The 23,345-nt window shown below is 38.8% G+C and overlaps 3 protein-coding genes across 3 annotated transcripts; 2 read left to right on the forward strand and 1 right to left on the reverse strand.

Moving 5' to 3' along the window:
• Nucleotides 1–594: 594 nt before the first annotated feature.
• Nucleotides 595–3,755, forward strand: LOC136410987 (geranyl diphosphate synthase-like). Its single transcript, XM_066393384.1, has 8 exons — nucleotides 595–716; nucleotides 768–930; nucleotides 1,914–2,054; nucleotides 2,111–2,262; nucleotides 2,316–2,459; nucleotides 2,521–2,671; nucleotides 2,745–2,911; nucleotides 3,012–3,755. Exons 1-8 carry the CDS (start codon nucleotides 595–597, stop codon nucleotides 3,199–3,201), a joined length of 1,230 nt encoding a protein of 409 aa, XP_066249481.1. The 3' UTR covers nucleotides 3,202–3,755.
• A 750-nt stretch (nucleotides 3,756–4,505) lies between these two features.
• Nucleotides 4,506–9,799, reverse strand: LOC136410789 (farnesyl pyrophosphate synthase-like). The gene is made up of 8 exons (XM_066393118.1): nucleotides 9,497–9,799; nucleotides 8,088–8,259; nucleotides 6,878–7,018; nucleotides 5,691–5,842; nucleotides 5,490–5,633; nucleotides 5,282–5,432; nucleotides 5,075–5,223; nucleotides 4,506–5,010 (listed from the first exon to the last, which is right to left on the reverse strand). Exons 1-8 carry the CDS (start codon nucleotides 9,700–9,702, stop codon nucleotides 4,824–4,826), a joined length of 1,302 nt encoding a protein of 433 aa, XP_066249215.1. The 5' UTR covers nucleotides 9,703–9,799; the 3' UTR covers nucleotides 4,506–4,823.
• Nucleotides 9,800–13,126: 3,327 nt separating this feature from the next.
• nompA (no mechanoreceptor potential A) lies at nucleotides 13,127–23,318 on the forward strand. Its single transcript, XM_066393005.1, has 16 exons — nucleotides 13,127–13,245; nucleotides 16,742–17,036; nucleotides 17,548–17,720; nucleotides 17,774–18,200; nucleotides 18,373–18,503; nucleotides 18,557–18,853; nucleotides 18,907–19,153; nucleotides 19,211–19,828; nucleotides 19,877–20,029; nucleotides 20,160–20,323; nucleotides 20,374–20,692; nucleotides 20,744–20,825; nucleotides 21,230–21,384; nucleotides 21,441–21,897; nucleotides 22,023–22,296; nucleotides 22,381–23,318. The coding sequence occupies exons 2-16, from the start codon at nucleotides 16,783–16,785 to the stop codon at nucleotides 22,629–22,631; spliced, it is 4,002 nt and encodes a 1,333-aa protein (XP_066249102.1). The 5' UTR covers nucleotides 13,127–13,245; nucleotides 16,742–16,782; the 3' UTR covers nucleotides 22,632–23,318.
• The last annotated feature ends 27 nt before the right edge of the window (nucleotides 23,319–23,345 follow it).

Genomic DNA, 23,345 nt, shown 5'->3' on the forward strand with positions numbered 1-23,345 from the left:
GGGTGAAAATTCAAAAATTCGATAATATGCTGGATGTTCCATTTAATATTTTAAAGTGAGTGCCTCTTTACCACGAAAACAGTAACACTAGCATCTTCCAAATTTCCTTTGGAATATAGCTCATTTAATGTGATAATCAATAAATATGAAAATTAACGACTTTTAGACAACTTTAAAATCTTGCACAATTACACTTTTGTTGCAATAGCGAAACTTAACTATAATTAAATTAGCCTGACGTTCGGTATTCTGAGATGGAAAGCAACATTGTTAAAGCACACGTGTAATAAAGTAAGTACATACAGGGTGGACCATTAAATAATACTGACATGAAAGCTACGTCAAAATGGCAGTGAAGCAATATGGTTGCCGCTTATTCAAGTTAAAAATTTGACAAATGCAGCCTTGACAGAAGATAGCGCCATTTATTAATAAGAAATGATTTATTTTCAAAACTGATTTGAATATTTTTCTTGGAGTGCCTTCACTGGGTGTCTGCACACTTTAGTACTCCACAACAAAGTAACACACTCCATGCGGATATAAAAACGTGTGAAAATTCAATAAACTTGTAGAACACGACCTGTAACTAAAATGTCTTTTTCAAAAGTCAAAAATTTAATCCTGCCTAAACACTTCATCAAAACGAATCTAATAAAGTCCCTTCAATCGAGTTCGAACGCCCCCAATAATTACCTCTACGTCACCCCTAAAAGGTACTAAATCGACTCTTCTTAGAGGACGAAAAAGTGAATTTAATTTTGCAGGAATTTTGCCATTCCCCTTGCCCTCTCCAAGCCTTTTACCCACAACAATCAGATGGAGAAGGTGGTAGGGGAGTGCAATGAAGTCTTTCCAGAGTTTATGGGGGGGGTTAGAGAGTTGTCAGTATATGCTGAAGTACCCGAAGTTCTGGACCGATTATCTGCAGTGAGTTTGCTTATTTTTATATTCACATAAACGTAAAAAATGTCAATGACGTAAAAGCGACTTTAAAACTATATCGCTGCCAGCTCAGAGTTTCGTCATATTAAGGTTGTTTTAAAGTTTGCTCGTTCAAAGTGCCTTTAATATTAATTATTAGAATTGAACATTTTTTAGAGCTTGTGCAGGTGATCAAAATTTGTCTAAGCCAGTAGCAAGCTATTGAGTAAAACCTGTATGATAATACAATTATTTTAACATTGTTTCATTCCATTTTTAGCTTTAAACGTCCCTATGACGTATCTGTGGCGAAAACATCATCCGAATAAGTTATAAGGAGTGATAAGGCAATGTGCTTATTTTCAAGTCAAAAACAAAAGTTCTAGGAAGCGGTGCAAGTCAGTAGCTTTTTTTTCAAGCTTTGCTCGTTTAAATCTGGTCTAAATGAACAAGGTTCTCCGGTTGAAGTTCGCTCACACATTCACACTGAGAGTGTAATTTTTGAACACGTTAAATTGCCAGCGCCATCTTGTCTTTAAACGAGAATCGAACAGCCGACGGAGTTCCTAGAGTAGGAAAGTTGTGCAACGGTACAAGTTAAGCGAAGAGTGTCTCAGTCATTCGGATTAAAGAGCGCTTAGTGTAGTGTGGGTGTTTGCGTGAGTCTAGGGATAAATTAGATCTATGAAAAAAATTTAGAGTTGACTGCGCTGCGAGCGGAGCACTTTGAGTAGGAGAGATGTGTGGTAAAAGCCGAAAAAATATCCTGTTCATTTTAAATAAACTGCTCTACGATGTGTTCAGTAACGCATTCTCAGAGTAGATGAATACTTTTACATCGTTTTTGCTTCAACATTTGATTCCAATCTGAATTGCCAGTTTCCCTAATAAGGGCTAACAAGCAGAGGGCGACCATACCCGGAGTTGATTCGTCTGCTCTTCGGACTGCGAAGTTTCTTTTTATTTGTCATTTCTCACAAACTTTCCAGGCGATAGACTACACGGTGCCTCACGGTAAACTTATTAGAACCATCCGAATTATGACCGACTACAAGCGGATCACTGACCCCGAAGACCAGACACCCGAAAAAATCCATAAAATCAAAATGCTGTGCTGGTTCACCGAGTTGGTAATGCGTAATATTAACTTTAACATCATCCGTTTAATCGGCAACGTTACCAATAGATTCACAGCGCAGTACTCATACTCGACGACATTATGGACAAGTCGAACATACGCAGAGGTAAACTTGCGTATCACAAGTCTCCAGGAGTAGGGGAAGAAGCCGTGAACGATGTTTATCTGATGGAGTTGTACTCCTTTCACGTTCTCAACAAGTAACATTTCAGTTGTTAAATTTATTGTCATATGACAGCTGTACTTATTGAAGGTACTTTCACAATCACCCCTCTTATGAAACGTTGCTGCGCGTGGGCTTAAGAAATATGTTCTTTTCCGGATTAGGTCAAGGGTACGACTCTACTTTCAGTTCCTGTAATAAGACCTACAACTTCAAACATTTCAACGCAGAAAGGTCCGTAATTTCATTTACTGAATTAGTAGAGTATATTAATTGTGTGTATGTGTTTGCACAGGTACTTTACTCTTGCAAAATACAAAACTACTTTTGGCTCTCTAACATTACCCTATGAGCTCACTCTAACCGCGGCCAATCTCTATAGTAAACAAAAGTACCAGGCAGTCCAACACATTATGGTGCAACTGGGACTGTTCTTTCAGGTTCTGGTAAGACTCGTTGATCCTCTTTCTATCAGATATTTATATTGTTGGTATAAAATATTGCTGTTGCTCTTTTTAGAACGACTTCAAGGACTTGTTTCGCAATCAAGGGGAGGTGATAAGCAGGACTGATCAACCAGCCATTGCGACTGATATATCTAAGGGGCAAGTTACGTGGTTCGCTATCAAAGTTTTAGAGCTTGGAAACGATAGGCAAAAAAGGACATTTATGAAGAATTACGGGCGGTAAGATTGTGGCAAAACTGTGTCTGCGTGTTTGTGTCAAATGTCAAGCAAATCTGTTAGAATAACTGGAACTCCTCAAATAGAAAATTGTTTTACTTAGCAATGATCCAGAGAGCATTGAGGCGGTGTATAGAATCTACGAAGAAATGCATCTGGATGAGATGCTGATGGATTATGAAGAGTCCTCGTTTCTTTGGCTGCAGAACGAGATCAGGAAGATCGACAACGGTTTACCCCATGAAATTTTCCACGATTACGTCGAGACTTTGTACAAGAAGAGGCCGCAATAATGAAAATTTAATTTTTAAGAATTTTACGTAATAAAATCAAAGACTTTACGAATCGTTTAAGTATATGCACTTACAACACGTAGAAAACGTAAATGTTCGTGCCAATGTGCGCAATCCATAAGTCAAGGAAGAAAAAGTCTTGTGAATATTAACTTTTTACATTATCTATACATTGTAAACTTATTTACATACCTTTATGTTAAGACAATCACAATGTAAGTCAAAAATATATCCTGAAACTAATTTAATCGTGTAAACAGCATACGCTCCAGTATTACATCATTTTAAGAATTCCCCACACTCCACTTGATTATAAGATAATTTTAAAATCTCGTTGAAATCGGAACACTCAAATATCACTTATTATTCTTAGAGCAAAATTGTGATATACGCCATCGATTTGTGAAGACCAAATTTTTGGGGATAGAGTACATCTTGCGAAAATTTTTTTCCTAAAAAGTTTACCTAAAACATTTTTACCGACGAATTTTGTCTCCACAAAGACAGTGGCGTTCATGACGATTTTACACAAAAAAATATTAGTGAAAATTGAGTGCTCCGATTTTGAAGATATTTGGTTTCTAGGTAAGCAATTGGAGTACCTGCTTCGGTACTAAATATTTTCCAGATCAGAGCAATTTGATTTTTTTGGTCAAAAATTTTCATGATGTATAGTCCATGATATTTTTCGGACCAAAAAATTGAAGTTGTCTGATTCAAGATTTGACCGCGGCATATCAAAGTTATATCATACGCCTACTGCGGAACCAAATCTCATTGAAATAGGAGGATTCAATTTTTACTTAATTTTATAAGACAAAATTGTTATGGACGCCCCTGGAATTAAGATGACCAAATTAGGCAAAATAATTGCTCCGATTTCAAAACTGAATTGTTCTTCAGGTAACTTGACGTTTAATTTTTTTATACTGCTAAAAAAATTAACTTTTTTCTTTTTTTTTGTTTGGGACTAAGAAAAAAAATTTACTACTAGCGCAACCAATAAACTATGTGAAGCATTAGGTGTTATAATAGTAGAATTCTATTGTAGCACAGTACTTAATATGGCTATTGATACCTAGATGACGACATGATAAAATTACAAAACCTATATATCGAAAATTATTTACTTCGCGTATAGATGGCGTCACGTCAACACACTTTTTGTTTGGAAATCTTTAGCTTTCGTTATTTCCACTAGGTTCAGGATGAGGTTAATGTGGTTCTAGACATGAGCAGTTTACTCGTTTTAGAATTGAAAAACATAAAAGAATTCTTGAAGTATTTATTTATAAAAAAAACAGCAATTTAGTTCAAATGGGTTTCAATCAAAATCAAAAATAAAATGCTGTACAAATGCTTCTCTAACCTAGGATCTAATACATCTGGAAGTACCGCACCTAAAGGGCCTTTTTCTACCTACAATAGGGGCAATAATAGAAAATAATAACTGTTCAAAAAAACTGAACTAAACTATAAAACTATTAAGATTCTCTGGGAATCTTCAGCAACAACTCCTAATTTCCACATAAACCACCTAAAAATAACTATTTTTAACACTTTCAAGATGTTTGTGCCTTCATTAGCATTATTATTGCTAATACAATAAATGCAGTCCCAGTTTAGCACTCGCGTGTATACAGTTTCTCCATAATATTAAAAAACAGATCGTGGCGCAGTCCTTTAGATATCTGCTGTATGTGAGTCTTGATAAGGTTATAATTCTCTTCTTCATAGATGGCATAAGTGTTGGGTAGCGATAGCGCCTCGTAAAGATTTTTTACTGCCGTCACAGATTCTGGATCGGACCTGTGTGATAAAACAATTAGAATACATTCGTAATAATTGACGGTCATATATAATAAATATATACCTGCCGTAATGCTCCTCCATAATTTTTCTTTGCGCAGGTGATGCCCTCTGTAACGCCATCACCGCCAACCACGAGCACTTGCCCGATTGGATATCAGTACCGGTCTTCCCGGTCACATCTGGATCTCCAAAGCAATCCAGGAAATCATCCTGAAACGTCCAAAAATCAATTTCCCCCGTACCAAAATTCTGTTCAAATTTTATTTACTTGAATCTGGAAAAACTGCCCCATTTCCACAAAGATGGTCCTGACTTGCCTGTGCTGCTCTGGATCATCCATACCGGCTAAGTACATGGCAACCGCTACTGGCAGTTGAAAACTGTAGTACGCAGTCTTGTATTTGACTATCGAAGTGTATCTGGAAAGATTCAATGTAGAAGCCACGGCACTACTGCAGCAATACCATGGTTCTCACCGGCTCATAGTGAACATCTCCAATTTGGGCTTTCCATTGGAATCCAGACACATCGAATCCAGACTTTGACCTAAGGTGGTTCTTAAGGTAACATCGTGGAAAAGTTCCATTAGCGGTACGTACATTGGGTGCTCCCTGAAGTACCTGAAAACCCCTTTGTGGTATTCAACAAAAAAACAAAAAATGCACAAGACAAATTACTTTTTAATCAGCAGAAACACGGCATTTCCTATCATGAGAGAGTCGTTGATGGCACCGAGGCCGATTCCAGGTTTGCGGTACCAGCAGAGGAAACCACGACGGAATTCGGAATCATCCATTATGTCGTCAATAATCAGAAAGTGCGTATGGAGCTGGCAAAGACATATGAAAATATAATTGGAGGTTTGTCAATAATGACAGCTATCTCGACAATAGTAGCATGACGTAAGCTGTCTTATTGACGTCAGTCACTTCTGACAATTGTCGCGTTCACGTCCCAATGATAACTATACTTTTGACAAATGACTGCCGTACTTTCGCAGTATTTATGGTTTTCTGTTGTGTCAACCTAATATTGTAGTAGCACCGAGTATATTCTCTTCAAATCACCGATGATGCTAGAGTTAAAAATAGCTCGATATTGAATAAAGCTGCATAAACGGTATTTACTGATAATGAGTTCTAGTGCTATTGATAGGCAATATTGACTAAATAGGGTTAAAAACATGTTACGTTGGACGTAATTTAAGTAATTTTAACGACGTTTTGAAGTATATAAAACATGTTTATTCAAAAATATTGTTGCTAATTATTTATTGTTCTGCAAATAAAACTGCGGGAGATTAGAGATTGATAATAATTAAACGATTTTTTAACGCCGTTCGTTCTGATTTAAACTAGTAAACGCTAAATTCTCTATGCACGGAATGATTATTTCAGCTGTTATCGAAAGCACTGGCAACTGAATAATTAGCAATTAAAAAACCTGTTAAGACCTTGACTTTGGTTCGCTGCAAATAAACAGGAAAAGCGGTCAGATGCCGTTAAATGCTTTGTTAACAACGCATTTTCTCTATATTTTTTAGGCACCATATGTGCCAGAATTCGAAAAAAATTGTACATGAAGATGGGAACTTCTGATATCCGTTGTAAAACATGTATTTCCGAGCGCAATTTAACCTACTTTTCGAGCTTGACAACAATACTTAATTTTAAGCCCGGTTAGCGATAAGTTAAACTACCAGATTAGTAACAGTATCCAAAACCAATATTTTTTAACTACAAGTCTATTACATAAACGCTGTTGCCGCCGCGAAACAAATAAAGTTCAGTAATCTCGTTTGAAATATGCACGCTTCTGGCGCGTGGAACCCCGAGAGACGTAGTACCTTGGTGCTTTTACTCACCATTTCGATGCACCACCCCAAAATGCTGATCAATTTGATGTTCTCAGGGGTGAGTTTGGCGGGATCTTCGAGTATCTTGTAGGAGGAAATAGCAATCAGGCCTCGGTTCTTCTTGCCGTTTGGAGTGTTGTATTGGAGTACCTGACGGGGAGATTTTTAAGCGGTTAAGATTTAAATGGACAATGATGAACGTAAATGGAAATGTTTCGGAAGATACATGAAAGGGAATTTATTTCTAGAATATTTTATAATAAATTTTATATAAACGTTCTATAGTGGAATTGTGCGCATTGGCGCACGTCATCTTTAATCTCAAAATCTAAAAAAGTTAAATCTAAAAATAGTCTTAAGTCATTGGATTTAAGACTATTTAGTGTGCGGTTATTCCGGCAGAAAAATGAAAATTGCTTAAGACGATATAAGAGTTTCCAAGGGAGTATGACGAGGTAAAGTGAACTGAAAAGTGTATATAAAAACGTCTTTCTAACAATTTTTATATTAAAAATTTGCCATTAAAATCGACTTGTGCTAATGAAACATTAAAAAAAACTGTAACAAATAAAAGCCAGGGGCGCACTGAGGAGGAAAATAAATGCGATGTATAAAAAATATGCGCATGTTTTGTATAATTTTAATTTTAAAAAGTCACAACACTTTTGAACACGATCTAGACCAATGTACAATCTATAAATAAACTTTTTCAAAATTCTTTAAAAATGCATTAAATCAGAGGCGTATGCCGGATATAATAACAGACTGAAATAAAAAAAAGAACCCTTTCCCACCTTATCCTTCCAATTTTATTTAACAAATACCCAAATATACATGTCTATATGCATCAAACATGGACGTACCGGAAGAAAAAACGTAAAATGATAAAATGTAATCTTGAAAATTGTTTATTTACTTTGAGGGTAGATTTAGATCACCGAACACTTCTCATTTTGCTCTCCAAATAGCTCTTAAAAAAAGATAAGATTTGAGGTCAACTGACTGATATAGTGAATTCACTGAAACAACAATAAGCAACTGGAAAAATCGTGCTTTTTCAAAACTCTTTTCCTGCTCTTAGGCACTACTTACACTAATAAACTTTTCAAATTTCATCTCTTAAAGCCCCCCAAACGAACTTTTCATTTTCTCATCCAAAATTTGACCATACAATCACCTAAGATAACTTAAAATTGACCTTTTTGAAGCAGTGACTAACCTTGGCAAATCTCTTCATGACGTCCGGCAGTTCCGGGTTGCGCCCTACTTCAGTCAGCTCTCTAACTATATCAGGGAAAAGTGCCATAAAGTCCCTAGACTGCTCCTTAGAGGCCAGAGCTGTGGATTGGGCCTTGGGCCTGACCAGGGTCTGTTGAATGGTTGATAAGGCCCTAGAAAACCAATATCTGGTAAATTCGATTGAGCCAAACAAAAATTATCTTCTTGATAAAGCCTTACTTTGACTGTGCTGATGCCATGCTGATTTTAGAGGATATGAGGGATAGAAGCGATAATGACAACGGGGTTTAGGTATTTTGTGTAACAAAAAGTGTTGATGCCAGTGGCGGTCTTCGCGGATTTTAGACGGAATGTTACGGAGAAGGCCCAGGCGACGCCTATGGTAACAAAGATGCGGCCATAGAGCTAAGGTCACTGTCATCAGATAAGGGGAATTTGCATCATAATTCTTTTCACTACCATTGACGTCCATACGAAGGGATATCCCTATGCTTAACACCAAATTTGAACAACAGACAATGCAATATTTAGTGTCGGTTCAATAAAATTGATTATTGACCTTGCAAATTCTATAAACAGTTTATTACGCGGTATAAATTAAATAAGATTTTGTTATCTATATAGAAGTGTTTTGGGAAAAGCCCTTTGAAGTTCTTTCTTTCTTCTTGCTATCTTCATAGTACACTAATCTGCGAATAAATTTAATATCCAAGAGTTCTAAAAAAGCCCCTTAAGGCTTCTTGAAACTTCCAACTGACTCTTTGATACGTTTTGTCAAGACCTTGTAAGATCAAAAGTTTGTTACAGTAACTTCTCAGTTTTGAGACTTACACTAATCTTGAAAATCAGTTTTATATATAGGAGGCTTGAGAATCATAAAGCCCCTTGAGACTCTTTGAGGTTTCAAATTAAGTGTTCGACACACCTTGTCGTGGCCTTGTGAAATCAAAAATTTGCTCTTATAAATTTTAAATTTGGCATTTCACACTAAAGCAAAAAATCAGTTTACTATCAAGAACATGTGAAAGCCCGGAGTGAAACTGCTTGAGGCTCTTTGAGTCTCCAGGTTTTACTCCAAGCATTGAGGCTTTAAACCAAAAAGGTATATGCACCTTTTTGTAGCCTTGAGAAATCAAAGATGAGCTCTCGTAAATTCTCAATTTTGAGGCTCATACTAATTCAAAAAATTAATTTAACATCAAGAAGACGTGTATGCTCCAAGTGAAGCTCCTCGAAACTCTCTAAAGCTTCAAATGTTACTCAATATATTGAGCCTATAAATTGAGAACTGAAAGTTCCATATTGAGGGCTATAAAACTAAAAATTCTTTCTAGTAGTTCAAACCCATATACAGACACGTTGACAAATAGAGCTCTCAATAGCACCTACCTGATGTTATTGTGCTGTATCTGTCTCATCCACCTCTTGTAGTTTACATTCTGTTCATAACTACTCTCCACACTGTTCAATTTGTTTTCTTGAGCCCTGGATAGGGCATCACTGTTTTTATCCGTCGAAGTCTTGCTGATACCTCTGCGTAACTCCTTCAACAGCTCCCTGGAGGAGCGGTTCCTGCCTAATTTTATGCTGAACATGGCTGTCTCTTATTTCGGCTTTTTCACAGGTAAACGCCCGATATAACAAACTGTATCACACGCAACATTCGATAGTTTATAAAACAATGTAAACACAGAGCAGTCGAGATGGTTTATATAGAGTGCGATAAGGAGGGAACGAAAACAAGTCGTCGTCTCCCTCTAGCTTGCACATATTGAATGAGTGTGTTTAAAGGCGGACTTGCCGGTTTTTAGTTTAAAATCCCGCAACCTCAGATATCCAATAACTCCTTCCCGCATTGAGTAGTGACAACGCTCAATTGCTGATGAATATATTCAATTACATATGTTTTAATATATTCTTATGTGAAATGAATAATATGAAGTTTAGAACCTTAATAATGGGAATGTAGGAGGTAATAAACTTGGGGGGCCTCACGGCTGGAATTTTATTGAGCAACCAAAACGAAACCTAAAAATAGTAATCACGTGACTGGAATAAATGAATATACCTGTTTCAGCGTGTTTCAGATGGAGTTACCTTAAGATAGGAAAGGATGGTTATCTCGAGAGGTGACTACGTCACTTTCCTAATTGGCGGTTTGAATTTTATGCCACAAAGAAGATAAATTTTAAATGTACACCTACAGAACGCTACTGTACCATTTTCAGTACAATCACAAAAATACACCTTCCTGACAAATGTTGCTGTTTTTGTTTATTAGAAGAGACTTTAACATTTATGCATAAATAGGTAAAAGCGTCAACAGCAGCTGCTTTATGACGAATCCAGAATTTTTCCATGGCTTCCAGTTAAAATTGTAGACATTTTAGTACAATTATCCTTAATTTAGTACAAAAGCATTGAAGTCTTGCGGGTGTCAACTTTTTCAGTTTCCATGGAAACCCTCATGAAATGTAAAAAAACAGGTAGTATAATCTCGTTTTTAAGTGTTTCTATTGGTATCTTAATTATAATACATCATTTAATTAAAAGATAATTTGTTTAATCAGCAATTTAAATGATCAATTAACACTCATTAATAATTAATACTTAATATATTATTTAAAAGAATTAAACATTTTAAATCACCAATTGTTATGGCAAAAACATGACAGATTGTCCATTTATTTTTAGCATTCATCAACAAAGAGAAAAAAGACAAAACCATTATTCTGGTCTCAATTCTCTTTATAGTTAAATTTGCATATGGATTTACCAAGGGAGGCAAAACAACGCAGCTTCTGTCTCTTTTCTAATTATATTTATTATTGCAAATATTTGTCATTGAAACGCACGTGAAAAATATTTAATTATTTCCTTGAGGAGGCTCCACTTGGCAACCTTGCAATGGTGTACGTGCGGAGTTCATCAAGTCTTATGGTAAGAACCTGGGGCCCCCCTTGAAAACAAATTATCAGCTGATGTTTTACAATTGTTGCGTTATGGGTATTATAATATCGTAATGTTCCTATAGTGACAAAAATAGCAGCGGCAAATTGGTTGTGATTGATGTAAATTGCTTCACTTTGGACTAAAATATATGAAATTTAAAGGTTTCTTCATAGTCGAAAACAGGAGATTTTTATACTGGAGAATGTGGAAATCTTCAAAATCCCCCTGATGAAATGTGAAATCGATTAAGATTTATTAGTTAGGAATCAGTAATTAATTGTTGATGGAGTTTTTTTCTTGGACTTTTTTCTTATTAAACATTGAGATTTTGAGAGCCTTCGAGCAATTACTCTAGAAATTAATCAAATTGATCGCCTCGATGAGCTCTACAAGTGTGCACTAGGCGTGTTGCTCTGTCTCTTTTAGTTTCCGAAATTTAGAGTAACTTTAATATTAATTTTTGCGGTTTTGAAGGAGTTTAATCGAAATTAAAGTTCTTCAAGAGGCATGGATACTCAATTTTTACCATTTTAAAATGTTTTTCTAAATCTCTTCCAAAAAACATACGATTCGCTTTTGAGTCTTCACATCTAGAAAAATGATCAAGTTCACCAATACATCAAGAACTATTTTTTCACACACGTCTCTCATGAAACCTTAGTAAACTAAACACTTATTGAGACTAATTTAATACCTGCAAGAGCATCTATAAAAGTTTTTTGTTTTTACAAAATAATTTTTCAGGCGTATTTTTCGGCTCTCTGTACATAATTATGAAGAAGCTTACACTTATTTTAATCATTGCAAAAAATGAACGAACAGTGATTTTTTAGCTGCTTCAACGCAATTATGAAAATGTGTAAATTAGATGATAAATGACAAATTAGATGCAGATTAATAAATATTAGTTACATGTGTAAAATATTGATTTGTTTATTATTTTTTACTAATTAATAATAAAGGTTATGGAGTTCGCATTGTGTTTCCTTGACAGAATGATGGATGACAATTTTGATTGAATTTTTTTATAATTGACAGAATTAAAAAAATCTAAGTCTATTAACAAAAAACAGTATTGTGTGGACATAATAATGAAGGAGAATTGTATTGAGTTAATAAAAGGACATTCGCAGCTGTTTGTGTGTCTTTTAAAAATTCAATATTAATCCATTGTGCAACACTATCCCAAATTCACCATTAAATTCCTAATTTTTTAAAATCAAAGTATAAAAGAGTATTATGTTTCAAATTATTAATAATGGACGAAACTCTGCTAATTTCCTAGTGCTACACTGCTTGGTGACAGAATCACAAATGTACAATAAAGGCAGTAGTGTAGAACTGTTAGTAAAATAAGAAAATTGTTCAATACAGAAGCTATATATTTATCAATATAAATAGCAGTATTTTTAGTTTAAGTTCTTAAGGAAGTTAACAGCGCTCGGAAGGTTATGGACATTTAATAAACTTTCAAGGTTTTTGAACTCTAGAATCAAGCATACCGCCATTACAGTCTGCTGCTCTCAATCCCATTTTTCAGCATTACCAGGAATTCCAAAAAAGCACTACAAAGGGGATGCTGAACCGAATAAGGTCAATATCGTTCCAAAATTGGTTCATCAACATCCATTATCTCTCACAATCGCCCATTATAATAATCAACAATAAATTTGCATTAAACACCAAAATTGGATTAATTAAAATGCAGAGACGTACAAAAAATTTTTAAAGGAAAATAGATGAAATACTATAAACCAAAAGAGAAAAACTATCGATATTGATCCTGATTATCAAACATTTATTGATTAGAGACAAGGGAAGCATCCTTCGGACTTTGCTCTTTTTTATCTTTAAATTATATTTTTTCTGGTACCGCTACTGTTTTGAAGTCCACACCAGTGGCAGGCTGCAGCATCACCATCGTCATCAACGAAGAACTAAAAAACGGTGGTGTGTGCAATGACCAGGGCGCTTTCCCGGAAACGGGCATTGTCCACACTTCCGGACACCGTGTCCAAGGCCCGGCGTCATCCAACTACCACCGAAGGGTACTCTTCGGGTACCGCACAGTTTGCAGAGAGTCACGAGCCGCGCGGTACTTTAACGCGAATAGTGACCGTTGAGTGGACGTTTCTGCGACGTTTTTATTGAACATAAACACGGACTCGGACGTAGGATTATACTTGGTGAGTGCAAAATGAGTCAAACAAACGTCACTGCTTATTGGTTAAAAGTTAACTAAACATGGGAAAAGTGTTTAAGGAAATTTTCTTGAGGAGAGGTTTTTGCACCTCTCAGGGGATGACTAGCCACAGTTCTAATATGTCGCAATCCAGATTATCTGGAAAATCGCAGCCCAATTTGGTAACTGTAGATCTCATTTCCTGTTAAATTTATCTGGAGGTTAAGTAATTACACCCCCTATTTATGCCCCTAGTGGGCTAAAATTTTATTATTCATAAAACTGAGATCAAAACCCTATTTTGGCTCTTAAACTTGACCAGTCAATAACGGCTTATTTTCAGACAATGTGTCTTCAAAAATACAATGGAAAAAATCAATTTATTTAGAGAATCAGAGGGGTGAAGCTTTAAAATCCAGGAAAATAAGGCTAAAAAAATCTTTTTTTTTTAAGAATAAGAGAGCAGCGGCAGCTCACGTTTGGCTTATTTTAGCTCAAAAATGTGATAAAATTACTTCTTGAAATATTTCCTGTATCAAAGGATTAAAACTCGGTAAATCTAAAATCAGGATAAAAATCTATAAAAGATTAAGTGATCGAATAATACTCATTTTCAATTAAAGTTAGCTTAGAAATGTAACACAAATAGTAAATTTCAATTATCTGGCCTCTTAGTGGAGTAAAATCCTTATAATTAACCGGTCAGTGATGGCTCATTTTCGTTTAATTTTAGTTTAAAAGGGCAATAAAAAATTCCAAATTCCGTTATATCTACGCTTATTGGAGCAAAACGACAAACATTTTTACAGCCAAATTTAGCCTAGCAACGCATTAAAAAAGTAAAAATTTAATGATATCTGTATGAGATTATTATATGAGAAATACTATAAAAACCTAAAATGACATCAAAAAGACTGTATTTGATCTTGGAGCTAGAAAGTCCGAAAAAGCGCCTTTCTCAACAATTTTTAACACAGGAATATATTGGTGGTACCAAAACTGACCTCAAATCAATACCAATATCGAACCATCAGCAGTAGTCTTAAAAAGAAACCAAGCACTAAGAGATTAAAAAGCAACAAAATACCGAACAAAAGGAGCAGCAATGAATACGTTGTATTAGAGGGTAAAGAAGCACAAAGTGCACAACCCAAAATGATCCCGACCTGCACTATGTAGCGTAGATCCCCTTGACGTTACTGCCACACTTGTCTTTGACCATTTTCAAGAAGCGCACCAACAAGGCGAAATTGTTAAAAGACGCTGACACGCGTGCAAGACTCCAATAATATTCCGGTGCTCGGTTACCTAGTGATACCTGTAAAGGGTTCATAGCTTGCCGAAAGCCCTAAGCATCGGCATCGTTTCAATCAATGATGCATTCGTATCTGGAGCAAGCCAGAGAGCGATATTTTTCCATGGTACCACCGGGTTGGAGACAAATGGTACCAGTTCATTAGTGGTGAAATATATAATGATTCGGAAGCCGAGATTCTCGCACAGTCCCTTGTAGAAATAACAGTATTAATAGACACAGTGATTTTAGTGATAGCAATGTGGTTATTAACCTACTCCTCGACGATTTCAACGATGGTTGGATTGGGAATTCTAAGAGGGATGCGGGTCCCAAGGGGTATTTTTAGTACTTACCTGAAAAGGTTGGGGGGTCGGGCCAGCATGCGCATGAGAGACATCTGAAGCAAAAACAAAAATTAATGAGGATTTTGCATACTAAAGCATCTTTGACGTGTGGCAATGTGATTTAATTTGCGTACAAAAACAGGTGCAAAAATCCGGAATTATTTAGCACCAGAGTACCGGAATGTGCCATTGACGTTCCGGTCGAAGCACCATAGCCCCGGAAGCGCGCTTCCGCCTTTTTGTCACTGCGCCGATTTAAATACCCCACATCTCAGCATAGATAAATAAATACCTTTCTAATACTATTTCACGAATTAAGCATAGGTACGCTCATGAGGTCAACGACATTGGCGTAGGCCTGGATTTTCGACCAATTTTTAAGGTCGAAAAATGGTCGCTAATGATTAGCCCCGCCTTAATTGCCATACGTTTCGGCTGCGTTGCGCTGAACTCGACCTTCTGCGCAATTGCGCAAACGGTCATTGTCGTTCGATGTTGGAAAAAAACAAAACAAGGACGACTAATTCGTATCAATCATCGTAATGATAATAAAGCATAATACAGCACTGGTGATGTAAAATTCCGCCATCTTGTTGGGAAATGTCATCAAACAAAATAATGATGGCACTTGCCAAGAAAGAAACAATTTCGCAGGAGAGGACAAAGAGCATATTGTTGTCAAAATTAAAAAAGAAGGGTAAACTTGTCAGCGATTGCACAAATCTTTAGGAAACATCCACCATCTTGTTGGTCACTTCTCAAGACACATCAGCCATCTTGCACATTCAAAAACAAAAGCGAAGCGCATGGTTACCATTTATTAAACCCCAGAGAAGTAAATAATGTTCTTAACAAATATTAACAGAGACAGTGTAGCTATAGTGTTACATAGATCCTAAGAAAACATATTTTATATTTTTTCCAGCTCCTCGACAGACACCCGCAATCGATATTATTGATAGTCATTTCTCAAACAAGCCGCTGAGTTGCTACATAAACTTTGAAATACCAAAAAAAAAACTTCATATGTTATGACGAGTGGACACGAAATGGTGGATGTAACCTAAGAGTTTATGTTGATATTTTTGAATGTCAATAGAAATCTTGTCATTAATGTCTCAAGAAACATCCACCATTTTGTCACATTTTCAATCGCGAGCTACGCGCTGAGCGGTGATTTATCTGAGTTAATATAACACGCAGAAACATAAAAATTCTTCCAATAATTGAAATGATTTAATTCGGCAACTTAGCCGCTCTTTTTTTACGGAGCCCTCTGACATCTTCTTATTGGCAATTTTAGTGCTTAAACTCCTATATCTCCGCAACCGTTGCACCAAACTCTGACTGTAACGAGTCATTTTAACGGGCACTTTGAGGTCTGAATGATTAACATAATCTCAAATTGATTTAAATAACCTGAAATTATCCAATTAAAAACGAAAATTTGGATGTTTTAATTTTGCCCATGCACTCCACTGTTGATCCCCAGATGAATATTTGGTGTAATTAAGGGGGCCCGATGCGTGACTAACGAATATCCGAACAGAGGATTTACGGAATAATCGGAATTTGCTCTATTATCCGAGCATCAATCCAAATGACTCACGATAATGATCGAACTGTAAATTTCGTGATGCGTTGACAGCCACATTGTGGTACCGGAACCTTCCGGGTTCCCACGTGACTTTAAGGGCCCGAAGTTGCGCAACATTAGGGACGTTTTTAAGTATATAATTTGCTTGCAGATGACCTCTTTCCCATAGTGACAACATTGAATAATAATACGTGATTACGGCGACCTTTTCGATCGCCAGACCTGAAAGCATAATAGAATTTCACGCTCGTTTTGCTCCTAGAAGCGAAAGTATGTCCAGCTAAAGTCCAGCCGCGCAGCAAAATGAAAAGTTACCCCTACGTCCCCAGCATGGTGCAAGCGATCACTGTCCTCACGGTGCTGAAAATGATGACCAAGGCGCAGCCATCTTGTGGCTCTGGATCAATGAATGGAAAAATCCTCTTTGAGAGACTCCCCAACATACAACTTCAAGGATTTGACGATGACGTTGTCAAGGAGACTTTACCCCCATTCATGGTTTTGGAAAAGTGTCAGGAGTTATGCATGAAGGACCGGTCATCTACAAATCTTGTCAGGTAAGATCTTGGTTGGTGGAATTGAAGCCAAAAAACGCTTCAAAGTAAATAATTTAACTATCCTAAGAAATTTGGGAAAACGTTCCAAAAAATGAGTTGGAAATTTCGATATTCATAATCGCATCTCCGAAAGTTTTTAATCCGTATATCTTCGTGTATTGCCTCTTGTAAAGGGCTTAAATTAAAGCAAATTTTATAAACTTAGCAAATATCGCATGAAATTCTGCAACAATTGTTAAAAGAAGCCGGCCATAGCAAAAACGAACAACCTAATTTTTAATGGATTTTACTTAAAACTTCTAGACTGTTTAAGTTTACGTTAAAGGAAATATTATGCTCTTAAGAAATTTTGCAAGAAGTTTCCAAAAAAGTCATCCATAATGGAATTAAAAAGACTTCATCTCCCAGAATTTCCCTACCAAAGCTCCAACTGTTTGGGCTCCAACTAAAGAAAATTTCAACACCTCATCAAATCAAACAATTCTTCTCCTAATCAAAATCTTTCTACCAGACAATGTGCCTCTTTCGATTTTCAACCGGGCAGTCGTATTGCGACCTTCGGCGGCGACTCCCAATATGAAGAGAGTACGTGCTATCTCACCGGAGAACAAGCCAGACCTGAAGGATTGGGCACCCTCATGCTTGCTCCCAACAGCATCCACTTCACCGAGGTCTGCATCACATGTAAGAACACCTTTAATTCTTTATTCAGGAGCTTAAAACACTCCATTGCGCAGCTAATCGACCCGACCGAGAATGTCCCAATCGCAGATACATCTTCGAGCGACACCCCAGAAAAAGACTGAAATTACCCCCCGCTGATATGAAGGAAATGACTGCGAATAACAGGAGCGACTGTGAGGACAAGTGCCTCAATGAATTTAGCTTTGTGTGCAGATCTGCGACTTTCGACATGGGCATGAGGACGTGTGTCCTCAGTAGGTTTACCAGAAGAACGCATCCGGAGTTGCTAGAGGACGATCCTGAGAGCGATTATTTGGAGAACATGTGTTTGAATGCGGACAGGCGTTGTGATGGGATGGCCGTTTTCATTAAGGAAGAGAATAAAAGGCTGGGAGGTCCTTTTGAAGTCGACATGTTCACTAATTTGACATTGGAGGACTGTCAGGCCATGTGCGCGAGGGCGGAGAAGTATTTGTGCAGGTAATATTTGAGGTACTGCCAGCTTTGGGTGCCACCAGCTCTGCCTAGCACTTTCGTAATCTGTTACCAATTAATTTCCCATCTTTTGGACTGTTTTGTCCCTACTTATATCTGTTAATAAATAATAACTAACCCTGCCTAGTGGTACCACCTTCACGAGTCGCTCTTACAGGTCAATAGAATACGATGAAATGACCAAACAGTGCACCCTCTCGGAAGAGGACTCCATCTCCCAGAAAGACGACATCGGGGTGGCCAGCAGCCCCTCACATCATTTCTATGACTTCGTCTGTTTAGATAGTCGTAAGCCCTCTTTCACACTAATAAAACTCACCTACAAGACACCCAAATTTCAGCCCGAGGTTCCGAGTACCCAGATAACCCTCGCACCTCCCATCTCTTTGCGGACAAACGTCCCGAAACCGCTTTCCAGCGGTACCGCAACAGTCGCCTGGGAGGGGAGCACCACTCTGAGATCTCCGGGAGGTCTCTGAGTGAGTGTCTAGATGAGTGTCTGCGTCAACCGAGTTTTCAATGCCGCTCAGCTGAGTACAGTGAGCGGTACCGCACTTGCAGACTCACGCGGTACAACCAGAGAGACGGAATGCGCATTATTTACGATGCAGATTACGATTATTACGAAAATTTGATGCGTAAGAGCAACTTTTCCTTTAAGAAGAAATTGTCAAAGAAATTTATGTTTTAGTTGGTGGTGATGATGGTGGTAGTAGTGGTGGAGGCCGGCCTGGGGAGGGGTATACCGGAGGAGGAGGGTACCCTCCTTCGAGACCTGGAGGTGGAGGAAATAGTGGCGGGAGGTACCCTCTTTCAGGTGGGAGATATCCAGTGACGACAGGCAGCCGCTACCCTCCTCCTAGCGGAGGAGGAGTGGACTATGATGACAGACTTCCTCCCAGGCGACAACCCTACGATAGGTACCCTGAGGATGATAGGTATCCCTTTCATTTACTCCTCCCTAATCATTCATCAATCAACAATTTCTTTGGCAGATTTTCAGATGACCGGTACCCGCTAAGACCTCTAGGCCCTCCTCGCTACCCTATAATTCCCCCTTTGCGAGACCCTCAGGAACCTTACCCCTATCCCCCTACTGGGGCAGCTCTCTATCCTAGACCTAGACCCTACCCCGGAGGGGAGAGATATGGAAGTAGATACGGAGATAGATACGATTATCGCCAAGACAGTCTCACTGGTGATCGGTTCTTTGCAATTGACCGGTATCCTCCGGGGGTAGCAGACGGATATGATCGTTACGGAGGAGAGGACAGATTCTCTTCTCGCTACGGAGGTCCCTCTCGTTATGGAAATCGGTACAATGATCGCTATGCCGGTTCCCGATTCGGAGTGAGCGGTACTGGAACACGGTATGATCCCAACCGGTACGACTACCAAGACGATAGAGATGGGGGAGGGAGGTGGTTGTATAACAGACGTCCTGTGAGTCGCCCAATAGAAGGAGGAAGGCCCTATGCCTTTGAGGAAAGACCTTATAGCAATCGCCGACCCTACTCTCCAGGACCCGACGGGCCCATCTATGAAAATTACGGCGGAGGGGGAGGAGGAGCAATAGGGGGAGGAGCATTACCAGGAAGACCTTACAGTCCCCGGTAAGATTATAAGAAGGATTAATAGATATTGTTAACAGTTGATTTTAGATGTGACGAAGCGGACAATTTCAAGCAAATGGGCGCAAGGCAGAGAGCTAGAAAAGAGTTTGTGCGCAGGGTAGTTTTTGCGCCCTCTTTGGTGCGTTGTGAACAGGAGTGCATTGATGAGAGGGACTTTGTCTGCAGGTCCTTCAACTACAGGTTAGAGCAAAATTTTAACCAATATATCGACGAATTAGAAATGCTCACGAACGTTCTCGAACTTTTGTAATCGATCGCTGACGTTACTGATCATTTGCAAACATGCAAAAACGTTTACGAAACTTTCTAGAGAGAGTGCTCCTGGCGGCTACGCGGGTGAGCGAGACAACTGCGAGCTGAGCGACAGAGACAGTCGCGAATTAGAGATGGGCAATCCGCAATACTTCGACAGTGCCGGTAACTTTGACTTCTACCAGCGTTCTTTCGGTCGGCTAGAAGAGGACTGCCTTGATGGTATCTTTACGCCATCTCTCGATGTCACGTTCTAACCTCAGAACTTGCAGTAACCCAAGTGTGTAACGAGGATGGAATGGAGTTTACTTTGGTTACCCCTGAAGGATTCTACGGACGGATCTACACTTACGGGTACTACGACCGGTGCTTCTTCAGGGGAAATGGTGGTACTAGGAACGTGTTACGGATCAGTGGTGCGCAGGGGTACCCCGAGTGTGGTACCCAGAGGTTCGGGGATTCCATGACCAACATTGTGGTAGTGCAATTCAGCGATTTCGTGCAGACGGGAAGGGATAAACGTTTCAATTTAACGTGCCTCTTCAGGGGACCAGGAGAGGCAGTAGTTTCTTCAGGATTTATTGGGGCGGCGTAAGTATCGCTTGAGAGGCGTTAGTACGCACCTACAAGAGTCGGTTGCAGGTCTGGAAGTCCTATCCCCATAGAATATCTACCTGCAGAGAATACGCTTAGTTCTAAGGTGCGGTTGATGATTTTATATCAGGTGAGTGATTTATGAAGGAAAAAAGGGCGTGGTGAATTTTTCACGAGTTTTCTCGAACTAGATGACAGATACGTCAAAACTGACAACAGCATTCGCTTTCCTGGAACAAGTTGGTTGAAAATGAATACCAAGTTGATGGGATTATGTCTACCATATGTCAGGGGTTATTTTGCAAAATAAATAACTTCTTGATTTTTCTCTTATTAAGTGAGGTTGGTTTAGGTTAGGCGAAAGGCATTTTTTTTACCTTGAACTCCGCGAGTTTAAGCTAATTTCCAGCTAACTTTTCCAAGAAAACTGTTAAAAACATTAATTTTCACATAAACATGTTCGTGAAAAATCGTTTCTAGTCTAATACAGACATTTTTTCATTTTATGATTGAGGGTTCTGTTTTTTAAACTAGGGCCGTCCTACCACTACCATCGCAGTTGGAGATCCATTAACCTTCCGCATCGAGGCTCAGGACGGCTACAATTACGTTACTGACATCTTTGCTACCAACGTGGTTGCGCGCGACCCCTACACCGGTCGGTCCGTTCAATTAATCGACCGTTTCGGGTGAGTTTTTCTCTTTACATGGACATCTTCATTTCACACGACACCGCAAACAACAGGTGTCCAGTAGACGCCTTCGTGTTCCCAGAACTGGACAAGGGTCGCAACGGTGACAGCCTGGAGGCCCGCTTCAACGCCTTCAAAATTCCTGAATCCAACTTCTTGGTATTCGAGGCAACTGTGCGCACCTGCAGGGATGCATGTCAACCCGCATACTGTCAAAGCGGATCTGGGAGGTCAGAACCGTCGTTCGGTCGCCGCAAACGCAGGTCGCTGAACGACACTATGCCTGAGAATGCGACATTGTCGCAAGCGCAGCCTTTGCAGGCTCAGACTGAATCTCCTATGCCGAAACAACTGAAAACTCCCTCCAAAGACTCTTCTGTGTCTTTCCTCAAACCTAAAAAAAAAACTGTAGGAACAAACGACATTGAGGCCGGAGGAAGCACTTCCAAACCCTCCAAAGAAACTGCAGCTGAGGAAGAGGATCAAGAGTATGTAAGAGAGATGATTGAGGTGAGTACTGTTCCTTCCTTTCCTGGTAGATATTTCTATTCCTTAATAATAAGTTTTCTTCTTTCTTTCTGGTAGGCAGTTCTTTCTCCTTCGAGTAGTTTCTTACTCTAAAATTTTGTTCTCAGGTCTTTGACTCAAGAGAGGAGATTCCTCAAGCCCAAAGAGCAGAACCGGCCCCCGATGTGATGTGTTTGAGTACCGGGGAGTACCATGGCCTCATTGGAGCTGTTTTCGTGTTGGTGGCGGTTCTCCTGACTGCATCATTGTTTGCCGGATTGGCCTATAGGAAGTACTGGTTGGTGATGCGCAAGAACATGTTTGCGGACAGAGTCTCATCCTCGAATTTCTCATCTGCGCCGTCGTATCCGACGACGAGGAGCAGCGCAGGGTTGTCTCAAGGTGGGACCTATTTTGACGAGTTTTGGAGCACTCAGTTAAACATGCGCAGAAAACTGCAAAGTAATTTTGTAAAATCTTTGAAAGGTGTTTCAGTGTTCAGCTCCGCCAACGCATTCTCCAACTTTGGAGTGGCCCGCTCTCCCAATTTCCATAGCATCATAGCAAAGACCCTGGACCCGTTCGACCCACCAGGCGCGGCCCCAGCGGGCCTTTTTGAAGACCCCAGCGAGCCTATTTACACCGATCCGTCTTTGTTCGAGCGATCGCGCAGCCTGCGGAGCATCGCAGTTTCGGCGAAACGTCGGAAGTCTCCAGGCGACGCGCAACACAAGTGATTCTGCGCAGTGGGGATGCGCAGCAACACTCTGCGTGACAGTACGCGTAACGGTAATGCCCAGCATCACCCTGCATAGTGTTAGGGGTAGTGGTGATGCGCAGTATCATCCTTCCACTAAGAAAAAGAGGAGTTTTCGTATATTTATTTTGGGCCATATCGAGTGTTAATTTGAATTGAAAGAAAAAAATTATAAAATTAAAAAAAAGTTCATTGAAGCTTATCGCTAGTCCTAGAATTAGGTTCGGAGGGTAGTTTATAGACAATAATAGTTTGTAAGGGTTGTTAAGTGGTTAGAAGCCCTGGGTGTGAGGAATAAAAATCCAAACCCCCAGAGTATTTTTTTACATATTACTTATAATAACCTCAATTTTAAGGGCTTTTTCAATATTGTTTTCACTGCCTTTTTGTACTTATTTACTTACACATATGCTCATGCTATTAATGTGATTGATTCGTGTATACTTAGGTCAATTTTTCTCATATTTATAATGTATTTTCAATTGAAATTGCAAGATTTTTTACTCCAATTTTCGTGTCAATTTAAGCTTAACTTGAGTGGAAGAGGCACATGCGCATACACGATATTTTCGCACTTAAGCTTCAGTTTAACTGCAATAAATTGCCGGTTATTTATATTGTTGCAAAACTCTAAAAATAACAGTATATTGTAAATATTATTAATTTCAATAAAATTTAAAAACTTTTACATAGT

This window comes from Euwallacea similis, chromosome 9 (assembly GCF_039881205.1).
Source record: "Euwallacea similis isolate ESF13 chromosome 9, ESF131.1, whole genome shotgun sequence".
Lineage (NCBI taxonomy): Eukaryota > Metazoa > Arthropoda > Insecta > Coleoptera > Curculionidae > Euwallacea > Euwallacea similis.

Excerpts from the sequence above, each read along its gene's own strand:
- LOC136410987 (XM_066393384.1), top strand. The coding sequence starts at position 595 with ATGTCTTTTTCAAAAGTCAAAAATTTAATCCTGCCTAAACACTTCATC. Across the intron at positions 931-1,913 it reads TTCTGGACCGATTATCTGCA|GCGATAGACTACACGGTGCC; the intron begins GTGAGTTTGCTT and ends CAAACTTTCCAG. Across the intron at positions 2,055-2,110 it reads TGTGCTGGTTCACCGAGTTG|ATTCACAGCGCAGTACTCAT; the intron begins GTAATGCGTAAT and ends CGTTACCAATAG.
- nompA (XM_066393005.1), top strand. The coding sequence starts at position 16,783 with ATGAAAAGTTACCCCTACGTCCCCAGCATGGTGCAAGCGATCACTGTC. Across the intron at positions 20,693-20,743 it reads TCAGGATTTATTGGGGCGGC|GTCTGGAAGTCCTATCCCCA; the intron begins GTAAGTATCGCT and ends AGTCGGTTGCAG. Across the intron at positions 21,898-22,022 it reads ATGTAAGAGAGATGATTGAG|GTCTTTGACTCAAGAGAGGA; the intron begins GTGAGTACTGTT and ends TTTTGTTCTCAG.
- LOC136410789 (XM_066393118.1), bottom strand. The coding sequence starts at position 9,702 with ATGTTCAGCATAAAATTAGGCAGGAACCGCTCCTCCAGGGAGCTGTTG. Across the intron at positions 5,843-6,877 it reads TGGGGTGGTGCATCGAAATG|CTCCATACGCACTTTCTGAT; the intron begins GTGAGTAAAAGC and ends TGTCTTTGCCAG. Across the intron at positions 5,011-5,074 it reads ATGGAGGAGCATTACGGCAG|GTCCGATCCAGAATCTGTGA; the intron begins GTATATATTTAT and ends TTTATCACACAG.